Raw genomic sequence first — 14,492 nt, 5'->3', positions numbered from 1 at the left:
TGTGTCTTTTCTTCTGTTTCCAACCCACTGAACAATGCCACCACCATGCTTGCCACAGTCATTCTTTTATATTTTCTTCTAGCTCAGTACCTTCCTATCTTTACCTCTTTGTCTTTCTCTAGACCATTCACCTCCCTCTTGTACTACTTTCTTAAAGTTCTCATACAGTCTCCCCATCTCCTTCTGTATGCCCAAGCTGCTCCCATGCACATAATCATGTGAGCACATTCATTATCATCTCTCTTTCTACTTTCCAGTTATTGTGTCAGGATAGTGAGCTGTCTCCTCTATTCTGTAAGCAGAAATCTATTTTCATACAGGTTTTCACCCAAGATTAAGTTACTTATTACTTTCATTCTAGTGAAGGTGTCTGTTAATTTATAACAAAATAGTATTACTACCACTCCATACATGACTCGACACTAAGATCTGTATATGGAGAAGTTTGAGTTGACATATTTTACACTAATTATTGGGGGCTTGGGAGGAAATCTGCCATCCAAATGTGGGAGTGAACAAAGAAATCTGTTTGAATCTCACTTTGAATTGATAGCGACCTCCCAAAATAATCAAAGCTTCTTCTAGGTGTGAAGACACAGTGGTAAACAATGAATTCCTCCATTCAGAAACATGATACACAGTGAACAAAGAAAGAATAGAAGTTCAGATATGTGATGGCCACATTATTACATTCAAAAATGCCAACAGTTCATTGTCACATTACTGAAAGGTAGTAAAGGGAAAACACAAGATTATGATGAAGTATTATTTTAATTATGATAAACAACTTACCAGTACAACAATGTAAGCCTCCGGTTGTTTCTCCTGTATTACATTCACAATTTCCATTATTCCTTCAACAATTTCTTCTGGAGTAAATCCCAAATTATTTGTTCCAACATGTAAAACAACAACCTGCACCAATCACAAAACAGTCAATGTTATGTTAGTTATCCATAACAACTCTCTACATGGATATATTACATGTTAGCATCGATGCTCCTGAAAATTATACAAGGCGACGAAACTTAATTTCTCCGAGACTTAAGCACTATTACAAACAATTAAAAAACTGAATACAGCACTATTAACATATGCCTTACTTCTTTTAATCAATCAAACTGAATACAAGCCTGAAGATGGAAGGACACTATATCCTGAACTCATGCTATGAGGGTTAGGTGATAAAATTTCAGGCAGGAAGCGAAAAAACGTGTATTTTCCAGATTTAGTCCTGCATACACTGATCGAAAGTATCCAGACAAACATTGTCCAGTCACATTAATTTGACCATCTGCCACAAGCCTAAACAACAACTTTTTGCAGTGTGGACCACTGTCAGACATGCAGGAAGAGAGTAAATGATGTTCTGGAAAGTATCAGCAGAGATGTGGAGCCATGTTGACTCCAGAGCCATGGCCAGCTGCATTTCTCAGTTGAGTTTGGCACGAACAGCCTAACTGATGTGGTCCAACAGATTCTCGATTGGGTTAAAATCCAGAGAGTTTAGTGACCAGGGGATTATGGCAAACTAATCCTGGTGCTCTTTGAATGACGCACATACACCATGAGCTGTGTAACACATTGCACTGCCCTGTACACAGACGCCATCATCCCGAGGAAAACAACTGGGCATATGGGTGGACATGGTCTCCAAAGATAGACGCATACTTGTGTTGATCCACTTTACCTTCCAGAATAACTAGATCACCCAGGGAATCCCACAAAAATATTACCCGATCATAATGCTCCCTTTCTGGTCTGGTGCAATGATTGTTGCTGGGTGTTTGCTTTCAAACGTTTCACATCATACACACCAATGGCCGTTTATCCCCTGGAGCAAACATGACTCTTGTGAAAAGGCTACCTGTCATCACCCAATGGACATAAAGTTGTGGCACTGGCTTGCATACTCTACTCTTTGTTGCAGAAGAACAGTAGACAGCATGGGTGATGAACCACGTGCTTGCTGCAGAGTACCATACACAGCAATGTTCGCTGAACAGTCATCGAGCAGACACCGTTGGTAGTCTCTTGGTTCATCTGGGCAATCAGTTGCTCAACAGTTGTGTCTATTCAGCTGTCTACACCTCCCAGTCATTGTTCACTCCTGACATTGTGGCCCGTGCTACACCAGGTCTCTAGGTGCCCATTTTGGATTGCATCATTTTGCTATGCACGGTATATTTTAACCACAACAGCATGTGACCAATTTCCAAACTTAACTGTTTCAGAAATACTTCCCAAAGATCACATCCTTTGGAACATCTGGTAAGAAGTCTCACTGCTTCCACATTATGACAATGACTGCACTGTTTTCCATGTCGTCCTGAAACAGTTTATGCACCTTCCACCATTAGTGCTGCCAGCCATCGCTGAATGGTTACTGCATGTTGATACTGATCATAGTCAGTGATCACATTAATGTCACTGGACCATATATATTGCTGGACATTAATATGAGCTGTGAGATTTCTCAGGTTTTCTTGGCATGATTTATTAATAGTCTGTTTCCAGTTGAACTGCCGAGTTGCTGTTTCCATTTTAGACACAATATTTCGATGACCGACCCAGTCATTTTTTTCAGGTGCTGCATGTTTTGCTGTGTACTCAAACAAAATGGTTAGCATCCAGTCAGCGATAACACACAACATTATACTTGCATCACCTGAACAAGATAGCCCTGTCAGTCATTGAAATATTGTGACTAAAATTTAAACAACTTGGCAGAATGCAAGTAAGCCCACTATCAACATGGAGCATGTCCACCGTTCGCCTTTATGATGGCTTCAACTCTGCTGGGGACACTTTCAACGAGGTGTGTCAATGAGTGTCCTGGAATACCAGCCAACTCTTTCCCGGGAGCTGAATCCAGAGAAGGTAGTGATGCGTACCACTCCATTTCAGGAATTTCGTTGTCCACAAACCATTGCCTCACAGATGGCGCATTATGACAAGGTGCACTGTCATGTTGATACAGTCAGTCATCATTCCCAAACTGTTCCTCTACTGTATGCAATGAACAAAGCACTAAAATATGTTCATAATCTTTCATATTTAGAATTTTCTTAAGTGCAATAATGGGCCCACATCCTAAAAACATATTATACCTTAACACCATCTCCTCCGTTTTTCACTGTTGGCACTACACGTGATGGCACGCAATATTCTCCAGGCCTTTGTCATATCCAAGCCCTTCCACTGAATTTCCACAAGGTATACTGTGACTCATCACCCCAAATCATTCACTTCCAGTCATCCACTGACCTGCGGTGTTGCTTTTCACGCCACCTCAAGTGTAGCTCAGCACTGACTAAGGAAATGTGTGGCGTATTAAGTGCTGCTTGACCACTGTACTCCATTCTTTTTCACTCACTATGCACAGGCACTGTGCTACCTAAGACTACTGGCAGCACTTTGGCACTCATGTGTAATTCCTTCTGTTGTTTTCATGCAATTTGTAGCAACCACCCTTCGCAATGCTCGACAGTCCCTAACCATCAGCACCTAAAGTCTTACTTAGTCTTGGTTCAGCTGTTAGGTTTGGTTTCGTTTTGCCCCAAGCAGGAACGTAAAAGGTTAAAAAAAAAATGGACATTCCGTCAAAAAGTGGTGGACAGTTAAAACTTGGGTGCAATGTGTACAAAGTGGTGGGATAGAGCCACTTAGCAAATGACGATGGCTAAACGGGCAGTGACCAATACGCAGCCTAGTTAAAATGACCTACTCCCGGCGGGAGGGCAGAGAGGGCATCATCCAAGCCACTGGGAGAGGCTTAATAAGCCAGAGCTTATTCCCCTGAAGGGAGGACCACTGGTGATGCCAAAGAGACACCACCTCCTGACAGGCGGTAACACAGAGATCATTGGAGGGAATATCAAACTAGCAGGCTGAGGTATGAGGACTGCAGCCTCGGCAACAGCCTCGTTTCCTGGCAGACCAACATGACCAGGAACTCTCAGAAATATCACACTGCCTCCACCAAGAGTGAGCAAGTGACAGTTTCCCTGGACCCACTGCACTAATGCCGAGTCCTACGTGAGCGACAGAAGCGAGCAATAGTGCACGACAGCTTCAGATGACGAAACACAACCGCAGGTGTAGTTATGGAAGTGTCCTATGTGAGAGACATCTGTGTCGCTGCCTGTCTCCTGCTGCAACTGGCGACGTTTGAATTCAAACGTGTTTGAATCTTGTCGCTGCAGCATGCGCGACAGAGGACAACAGCCACGTGTCTTTTCGGCAAAGCAGTGGAGTGGACGCGACGGCAGCTATGAATTACTTAACATCCGATTTTAAGAAAACTACTCGGTGAAAAAATTGGTTCTTCCACATCTTATAGCTCGATATCTTTAAACGATAAAGGTCGGAATTTATTTTCGTTACTCATCATAGTTACTGTGCTGCACAAAATTGAGTACATGGCTGCATGAAATTTTTAAGTCTTTGCAGAGGTAAAATCACACTGTGTAGACTTTCCATATAGTTCATTTAAGGCCATACATTATTACGTATGAAACGTAATAAATATGTCTAAATTGTATTTAAAGCTGAGACCAGTAGGATATTTCTTTTCATTCTTGAGATATTGGTTGTAATAGCCACGGACGGGCCGTTCACAGCGCCTCCAAACCTTTCCTGTGCTTCAGGAATCAAGTGGCCGAAAAAATCATCGTATCTCATAAACGGTTCAAGATATCGAAACGGCAAATTTTGGAAATGACAGTACACAGAAACGACTATTTTATCATATGATTAACAAGCAATACGTTTTTGTAAATGCGTGTGCAGAGCCAAAACAAGACTCCCTGTAACTTAAGCCATGAGGTTTTGTCCAAATTTTCATAGCTAAACAAAGGGAGAGAAACAGGTAAATGGAGTATCAAAGTGACCAGCATGAGGTCTAGTTTGGCATGAAAATATTTAACTACTTGAAAGTAATCAGAGTAATTAATGAAAACTTAATCAATAAGCTGAGGAAAAATTGAAATATTTCACGAAAAGCTGCTGCCAAACTATGTAAATGAAGTGTCAAAAATTTCATCTGTTCAAGACCTAGCTACTTTGATCATAAAAAGATACATTGTTGCGGCATTTGAATGTCAAAAAGGCTTCCTTCGAATCAAGTACATTAGGAAGGCAAATGAGGAGTCAGTAAGATCATGCTTTCTGAATAAAACTTGAAACTAAAAGATGAAAGAAATCAGTCAAATATTTTTTGAAATGATTTGTGTAAATAAATATTTAGATCAGAGAAACATTCTACATGCTTTTGAATGAGGCTCAAAATCGTGAACAGAAAATTAGGTGCACCAAACATTTCCCTAATATTTTTTACTTTTAGGCAAATCATTGCACAAAACGTTTGACTTTCTTTTCAAAAATTCTGTAAGCTTCACTTTTACAGACTATTTAGAGTAATTGAAACGCTAGTCCTTAACACTGACTGCTGATGAACTATGTTCGCAACATCAAATATCTGTAAAATTTCATGGTTCATTGTAATTTATTAGGAATTAAATGTGTGTGATATAGTGGGATAGGTGTGAAGATCAAGGTCTTTGGCAAGACCTTAAAAATATACTTAGCAATGCAATATAAACAGTATACATAAAACTTAGTATACAGAATTGTAACTGAGTCAGTAAAAATATAAGAATGATTTAGAATCGAACAGAGGACCATTTCCTATCACGTAATCACTAACTGTAAACGCTACCCCTACACCACAGCTAACTGTTATGTTATTATATCAATCTGTGTACTTATATTTGTATTTGGCGTAGTTAATCATGTAGCAGTCATTCCTCCGTTCATTTGTATTTAATTTATTTATGAGCCAGTCGAACGCTCTTCTGCTCATTCACGTGTATTCGAATATGTCTGGTGTTCTTCGTAGCTGATATTTATGAAATTCTCCATGGAGATTGCTCCCTTTGTAAACTTCATGTACAGCATTTCTTTTCACTTTATTTTCTTAAGTAAACCTAATTCTGTAGTCTTACTCTCCAGCCACAGTATTCTACAGGTTAGGGACGCCATTTTATTGAAACAGCTGGTAGGCTCCGAGTGGCCATCTTGTAGTGCAACACAGTTGCTCGCACGCAGGACACCCAAGCTTTTCGCCCGATGCTGCTGCTTGTCGTTGGAGTGTCGTGTATCCAGACTGTTCGCTCTCGCTCACTTCTGTCACTCACGTAGGACACGGCCTAAGGGACGGGCAGTGCACAGTGCACATAAACTCTGAAGGGCACCGAGTGAGTCTGAGCAGAGGACACAGTTGAAAAGGCTGTGTCATCAGATGTACTCCGTGGCCTAATACAGGGTGGGGAGCTCAGCTGTAAATACTGAGCAGTGTGCCGGAATCTGATACTGAAAGACACGGGTGGCAATGACGAAGGTACCCCAACACCACAGTCAGTCTGTGAGCCATCAGTGAATACAAGGTACTATCGCAAAGTTCCATGGGATGGTCGTGAAACTGAATGCGATACAGTGGGACTGGAGTAGTGTCCTTTGGAAGCGAATGAAGGCCAAAGTTAACATGGGTCATTTCAAGAAGCAAATGTGGTGAAGGGTTCACACCCACCGCAAAAGTTGCAGATTAAGCTGCCGTAGCAAGTGCTGAAAGTGGATTCCAGGAGGTAACAGCAAAGAGGGACATGCCCCATTGTGGCAATCAAAGGAATCATCTAAGAAGGAGGCACGGGATGGGTGGCCATACACGACAGACAAACGGCATGTGTACCTGCTGAGTAGAAAGTCATGGCGGTAGAACAGTGGTAGTTCAGCAGCTTCAGCATACGAACTCCCAACCAGGCTAGTGTAAAAGGCGCCAGTGGCCAAATGGATGCCATGTTGGTGGATAGTGCTGAGACGGCATAAGAGGGATGGACGAGCAGACACATGAACAAAACACCCGTTGTCAAGTTTCGAACAGACAAGGGACTGGTACAAAAAGAGGAGGATGGTTTGATCGACACCCCAGGAAGTACCATTGAGGATACGTGGGCCACTGAGGTTCTGTGTACAATGGCTGCCAGGTAAGACACATGGGAGGACCAAGAGAGTTTCTTATTGAGCATGAGCCCCAGGAATTTCGTAGTTTTAATGAAAAGAAGGGCAACATGCCCAAGATATAAAGATGGTGGGAGAAACCAATTGCATCGTCAGAAGTTCATAAAAACAGTTTTGTCAGCGGAAAAGCAAAAGCCATTGTCAATGTTCCAGAAGTGAAGACAATCAAGACATCGCTGAAGATGCTGCTCAGTGAGACAGGTCCGTGAAGAACTGCAATAGACAGCAAAATCATCAACAAAAAGGGACCCGGAGATGCACAGCGGGAGGCAGGCCATTATAGGGTTAAAGGCGATATAAAAAGAGGACGACAATCAGGACGGAACCCTGAGGCACACCATTTTCCTGGATAAGGATGTCCGACAAGGCAGAACTCACACACACCTTCAAAACTCGGTCTTTTAAAAATTCCTGAAGGAAACAGGGCAGGCAGCAACGGAAGCACCAGTAAGAGTACGGAGGATACCAGTTCGTCAGGCCTTCTCCACATCGAAAAACATGGCTACAGTCTAGGATTTCCGCAGATAACCATTCAGGACATGGTTGACAAAGTAACGAGATGGTCAAATGCAGGACACCACGCATGAAATTCACACTGTGCATTTGTCAATAAATTGCGAGACTAACCACCATACCAGCCAAGCATGAATCAACTTGCAAACGTAAGAGAGATGGGGCAATAGCTAGAAGGAAGGTTTCTGTCCTTACTGGTCCTAGGCATGGGTATGACAATGGCTTCACGTCAACGTCCAGGAAATGTGCCCTCTGCCCAGATGCGGTGGTACATGTTAAGTAGAATGTGCTTGCCCGCAAGAGAAGGGTGCTGCAACACCAGAATGTGGATTGCGTCTGGCCCTGGGGTGGAGGATCGGGATGAACTGAGAGCATGCTCTAGCTTCCTCATAGTACAGGCGGCATTGTAGCACTCACGATTCGGTGAAGAGAAGGGTATCGCCCAAGCCTCCTCTGCTTGTTTCTGATGGAGGAAGGCAGGGTGATAGTGGGAAGAGCTTGAAACTTCCACAAAATGGCGGCCCAAGGTGTTGGAGATACCAATAAGGTCCATGATGACATTTTATGCTACTGTCAGGCCGGAAATTGGGGAATGTATCCTGGTCTCAGAGAGCTGTCGGAGGCTGGCCCACAGGACAGAGGAAGGGGTGGAACTGTTAACAGAACTAGTGAATGAACTCCAGCTAGCTCTTTCGCTATCCCAAAGAACGTGACAAGACTTTGCACCCATCTGCTTATAATGAATGCAGTTTGCCATCAGAGGATGGCAGTCAAAAATGCGGAGCGCATGTCTCTGTGCAAGAACTGCGTTGCGGCATGCCTCAGTCCACCAAAGGACAGGGACACAACATGGTAAAGAGGAAGTGCGAGGAATGGAACGTTCTGCAGCAGCAAAGATAATGTTTGTGACATATTCCACCTGTTAATCACAATTGGGGAAATATTGTTCTACGAAGGTCGCCAGGGAGGAGTAAAGCTGCCAGTGAGCCTTAGTAAGTTGCCATTTGGGTGTGCATGCAGATGGGGTGGGGGTCTGCAAATGGATATCACACAGGCAATGGTCACTGGAGTAGGTGTCAGAAAGAACGAAACACCCAGGATGATAGGTAAGCTGGGCAGTGCAGAAGGATAGGTTCAAGTGGGAATAGGGGTGCAAAGAGTCGGAAAGGAAAGTGGGTGCTCCAGTGTTAAGGCAGAAGAGGTTGAGATGTATAAGGTCAGCCAAGATGGCACCTCTCTGTCGGGTCCTGGGAGAACCCCAAGGAGAAGAGGTTAAGTTGGATAAAAAGGTCTTTTATGAACCTTGACACGAACATGGTAGCCATGGAAAACCAATGCAGCAAGCAGTAGTTGTGCTTGAGAATCAGAAGTAGTCTCCAAAAGCAAAGTGCCATTCCGTAAACGAGAGCAGGATTTCACAGAACCGGCAATTACAGCAACACCTTTCTGAATAATAAACGGATTTACTGTGGCGAAGGACTGACTGTCGTCAGTATGTGAGACCACAAGGAACCATGGTGGAGCGGGAAGGGTCTTTGAATCATTAGCCTCATTATGTTTACGTTTTGTAGACGCTGATTGTAAAGATGACCGACTCATTGCGAGATACTGACTCATTGTGAGATATTCCCCATGACTGCCAGCATCTCCAATGGTGCGCCCCTTCCAACTGGGGGCCCCCTTCACAAGTGGGTGCTCCCACCTAAGGTGATTGTTCACACCTCAGGTCACACCTCCCTAACACCTGACAGAGGGACCAATCAGCAATTTGGGAACGTCGCAGCTCAGGCAATCACCCCTCCTTGGGCCTGGCCTGTACCAAGGTGTATGTGTGTATCCTACCTGTCAAACCGGGGCTGGGAATTACGCGTAATGCGGGCCGGCCTTCAGGAGCACACAGAGAGGAAGAAGAAAAAGAGGAACCTTGAACACTGAAATGGAGGAATGAGAGGAGAAGGGAAACAAAGAAAGGAAAAGGGAGATAAAAACATGGGGAGACTGTTTTTATGTCAGCGACAGACAATGCAGAACATTCCCAACAACACCCCAGACGTGTTCCCCAACAGAGGAGAAAAAGAATAGCAATAGGATAGACATGCATTACAGAAGGGAAAAAATGCTGCAAAGGCTGGGGCCCAGCATGAACCCACCAAAGAGTGGCGAGCCCTTGGGATCAACTGTGGCTGTTCCTTTGCAGTTCCAATTCACAATCACATCACCAACAGTTGACTTGGGAACATTTAGAAGGGTTGAAAAGTCCCTGATGGATTGGTTATTCAGACAACATCCTATGACTGGTCCACATTCAAAGTCTCTGAACTATTCTGACCAACCCATTTTGCCGTTACTACAAAGGGACAAAGGACACGCGCAAAAACTTACTAGAATAATAAAACCCATCATTATCTATAAAACGTAAAACTAAATTAGCCAATGAGGCATTGTCAGCTAAAATTGATGGCAACGAGCCCAGTAACTGAAGAGTCTGTCACAGGGCAGCCAAAGAAGGACAGGCCACCAAGATATGGGCCACTGTCAGCCAGGCACCCCACCGACACTGAGGTGGGTCGTCACGGCGCAGGAGGTAGCCATGTGTCATCCAAGAGTGGCCAACGCGGAGCCGACAGAGAACCACAGAGTCCCTGCGAAAGGCCCACGTGGACAGCTTCCACACATTCGTAGTTTCCTTAATGGCACGCAGCTTGTTGTGCATGCTGTGGTTCTGCCATTCCATCTCCCAAAGCCGCAACACCTTGCAGCATAATACTGAAGGCAGGTCAGTTTCAGAGAAGCCTATCTCCAAAAGCGGTTCCCGCATAGCCTGTTTGGCCAGCCTGTTGGTAAGTTTGTTGCCTGGGATTCCGATCTGACCTGGGGTCCAGACAAACACCACTGAACGACTGGTCCGTTCCAGGGCATAGATGGACTCCTGGATGGTTCCTACCAAAGGTCAATAGCCTGTAGGCTGATCAAGGAGTCAGTCAACAGGAGAAATGACTCGCCTCGCCATGAGTGGATGTGTTCAAGAGCACGAGATATGACCGCTAACTCTGCAGTGAAAACAACGCAGCCATACGGTATGGAGTGCTGTTCTATATGTCCTCCAAGAACACAGGCAAAGCCAACATGATCATCGCCCATCGGTGTAAACCACTTCATGGTCCCGATACATGTCGAGAACCGAGAGGAAGTGACGGTGGAGAGTCATAGGGTTCACTGAGTCCTTAGGTTCATGTGAAAGGTGCAGGCGAAGCCGTGGCCTAGGTGTACACCATGGAGGTGTTCGTGAATGAACTTCAAGTATAGGTGGTAAAGGCAAGGACGCCAGTTCGGAGAGAAGGGACTGCACACAAACTGCAATTGTAAGCCCTGACCTGGGCTACCGAGTAGGAGATGAACCGCCATGGGCGGGAAAAGGAGACGGTAATTCAGATGCGCAGGAGAACTACAAATGTGTGCAATGTAAGGAGCAATTGCACACGCCTAACCTGCAATGGCGGGACTTCAGCCTCCACCAGGACGCTGGTCACCGGACTCGACCTAAGAGCTCCTGTTGATAAGCAAACGCCACAGTGGTGCACTGAATCAAGTAAATGCAATGCTGAAGGTGCCACCAAACCATAAACCACTGCCATAGTCATAGCAGGATTGAACAAGTGCTCTGTAGAGGTGCAGCAGCGTAGAGCGATCTGCACCTCAGTCGGTGTTGCTCAGGCAGCGGAGGGCATTGAGGTGCTGCCAGCACTTCTGCTTAAGCTGACGAAGGTGAGGTAGCCAAGTCAATTTGGTGTCAAAAACCAATCCTAAAAATCAATAATGTCTCCACTCCAGAGAGTGGATCACCATTAATGTAAAGTTCTGGTTCTGGATGAATGGTACGACATCGACAGACTTTGTGGTCAAAAACTGAAAACCTTGGTCTAGAACCCATGACTGAGCCTTGTGGATGGCTTCCTGTTGGCACCGCTAAGCAACACCAGTACTGGTGGAGCAGTACGAAATGCAGAAGTCATCTGCATACAGAGAGGATGAGACAGACGGCCCTACAGCTGCTGCTGGACCATAAATGGTCACTAAAAATAGATACAGAGCCCTGTGGCACCCCATTCTCCTGGATATTGGGGGAACTACGGGAGGCACCAACTCAGATATGGAAAGTATGAAGCAACAGGAAATTTTGGATAAAAATTGGGAGCGGGCCTCGGAGACACCACTCCTATAATGTGGCAAGGATATGATGTCGCCAGGTCGTGTCACATGCTTTTCATAAGTCAAAAAAGACTGCAACCAGGTGTTGGCAACCGGAAAAGACTGTTCGGATGGTAGACTCGAGGGACACAGGATTATCAGTGGTAGAGCAACCCTGGCGGAAGCCGCCCTGACATGCAGCTAGTAGGCCACGTGGCTCCAGGACCCAAGCCAACTGCCGACACACCATAAGTTCCAGCAGTTTACAAGGAATGTTGGTGAGGCTGATGAGCCGATAGCTACCCACATCAAGCGGGTTTTTACCGGGTTTGAGCATCGGAATGATGGTGCTCTCCTGCCATTGTGATGGAAAGACACCATCGCACCAGATCTGCTTGAAGATGACGAGGAGATGTCGCTTGTAGTGAGATGGCCCAAGAGCAGTGTCAGGGCAATGTGCAAGGGCACTGAGGAGCTCCCACTCTGTAAATGGGACATTATAGGATTCACTGTGAGTTGTAGTGAATGAGAGGACTTTACCTTCCAGCAGCTGTCTGAAAGTGTGAAAGGCTGGTGGTAATGATTTATGATAGAGGGCGCTAAACAGCAAGGTCATCAGCGCCCTGAAAGGCTGGGGGTGGGGGGTAATTCTCCGACACTGAGGCTCGAGCAAAGTGCTCAGCAATCGTGATTGCGTCGGTAGGTAACACACCATTTATGTTAACACCGAAAATACATTTGATCCTTGCCCAGACTTGGAAAGGTGACGTATGGCACCCAATGGTCGACACACATCTCTCCCAACACTCCTGCTTCCGTCGTTTGATAAGTTGGCGAACGCGGGCACGGAGCCGTTGCTCCAGGGAAGGGTGCCGCTTATGCCGCTGTAGAGCTCGCCGACACTCCTTAATTGCTTCAGCGACTTCCGCTGACCACCAAGGGACTGCCTTTCGCCGGGGGCATCCTTATGAGTGAGGGATCGCATTTTGTACCACAGAAAGGATTGTTGTAGTCACCTGCTCAACCATCACAGCAATGTTCCTGTGTGGGGGAGATTCAACGGTGACAGCAGAGGTGGAAGTTTCCCAGACCGCCTTGTTTAAAGACCACCTGGGCAGGTGTCCGTGTGCCTGATGCCGCGGCAGTGACAGGAAGATGGATAAGTGGTCACTACCACACAGGTCGTCATTTGCTCTCCAGTGGATAGATAGGAAAAGTCCAGGGCTGCAAATTGATAAATCAATGGCCGACTAACTACCATGAGCCACACTGAAATATGTGGCGGTCCCAGTATTTAAGAGGCAGAGGTCGACTGAGACAGTGAAGTTTCAACATCTCTGCCTCGGCCAGTAAGCACAGTGCCGCCCCACAAAGGGTTATGGGTGTTAAAATCTTCAAAAACTAGGAAAGGTTTAGGGAGTTGATCAATCAGTGCAGCCAATACATTCAGGGGTACTGCATCATCTGGAGGAAGATATATATATTGCAGACAGTTATTTCCTGCATCGTCCTTATTCTGACAGCCACAGCTTCAAGACGGGTTGGAAGGGGCACAGTTCACTATATACTGAGTTTAGGACAGAAACGCAAGCTCCACCTGACACTTGATTATAGTCCCTCCGGTTCCTGTAATATTTCTAACAGCTCGGGAGGGCAGGGGTCCGCATTTCCAGGAACCAGATTTCCTGGAGGGCAATGCAGGATGCAGGTGTAAAGCTTAACAGTTGCCACAGCTCAGCCAAGCAGTGGAAAAAACTGCCGCAATTCCACTGGAGGATGACGTCATTGTGAGACTGGGAAGGCATGGAACATTCAGTGAGGCAGTTTATACCTCAGGGTCACCTGCTGCCACAGACTTACTGCATGAGCAGTCTATATCCACTGTGTCTGAGGGTCCAGCGAGATCTAGGACCTCAGTGGATGCCAGAATCTCCACTTCATCCTCAGGTGCAGAGCTTGTAGGTAGCGGTGGTGTGGGTGCCACCGCAGTTCCCTTGGTCTTGGGGATCTTCTTTTTGGATTTCTCTCACTGCTCCTTGGGTTTCCCTGGCTGGGAGGACTTCACTGATTCAGTCTCTGGGACTGAGGATGAGTGTAAAGCTCTACGACCAGCTGCTTTTGGGCTCTTCAGCCACTGGCGGGTGTCTTCTTTCCCACTAGCAGAAACCTGAGACCCCTTCCCAGCGAGGAGAGCTGAAGAAGACTTACGCTTCTCCGGCTGAGAAGTGGGGACTGGTGTCCCCAATGGTTGGGGGGGGGGGGGGGGGGGGGGTTATGCTCCCGAAGTAAGTGGTGCAGGAGCAACAGGGAGGGAAGTGCCCCCCACCATCAAGGGGGCCAGGTGTAGTCTTCCGGCTCTGATAGGTGACTGGGGACTGAGATTGACGGGGCTGATGGGGCTAGAACTGTTGTAGTGGCAGCGTAAAACAATGTCATACGTACAGGATGTAGGCGTTCAAACTTCCTCTTAGCCTCCGTGTATGTAAGTCGGTCCAAGGTCTTTAACTCCATGATTTTCCTTTCTTTTTGGAGAATCCTGGAGTCAGGTTACAGAAACATCCCCAGCTTGTCACAAGCGGGTAATGTCAGTGACTGGGCAGGGGATGCTGTTTTGATCAAGACTGACCCAGATCTCATTTTGGACAAGCCCTCCACCTCCCCAAACTTGTCCTCTAAATGCTCAGGAAAAAAAACTGAGGCTTCATCGTCATGAA

General features: G+C 45.9%; 1 protein-coding gene across 1 annotated transcript in view; it reads right to left on the bottom strand.

The window, feature by feature from the left end:
- LOC124545309 (platelet-activating factor acetylhydrolase IB subunit alpha1) overlaps positions 1-14,492 on the bottom strand; it is a 78,942-nt gene that overhangs the window by 58,103 nt on the left and 6,347 nt on the right. Inside the window, exon 3 of the mRNA XM_047124210.1 lies at positions 793-915. Coding sequence (XP_046980166.1) covers positions 793-915 — 123 coding nt within the window. The remainder of the gene's footprint in view (positions 1-792; positions 916-14,492) is intronic.

This window comes from Schistocerca americana, chromosome 8 (genome assembly GCF_021461395.2).
Source record: "Schistocerca americana isolate TAMUIC-IGC-003095 chromosome 8, iqSchAmer2.1, whole genome shotgun sequence".
NCBI classification, from domain to species: domain Eukaryota; kingdom Metazoa; phylum Arthropoda; class Insecta; order Orthoptera; family Acrididae; genus Schistocerca; species Schistocerca americana.
The sequence above is the reverse complement of the archived record's forward strand: the minus strand, read 5'-3'. Positions and strand labels throughout refer to the sequence as shown.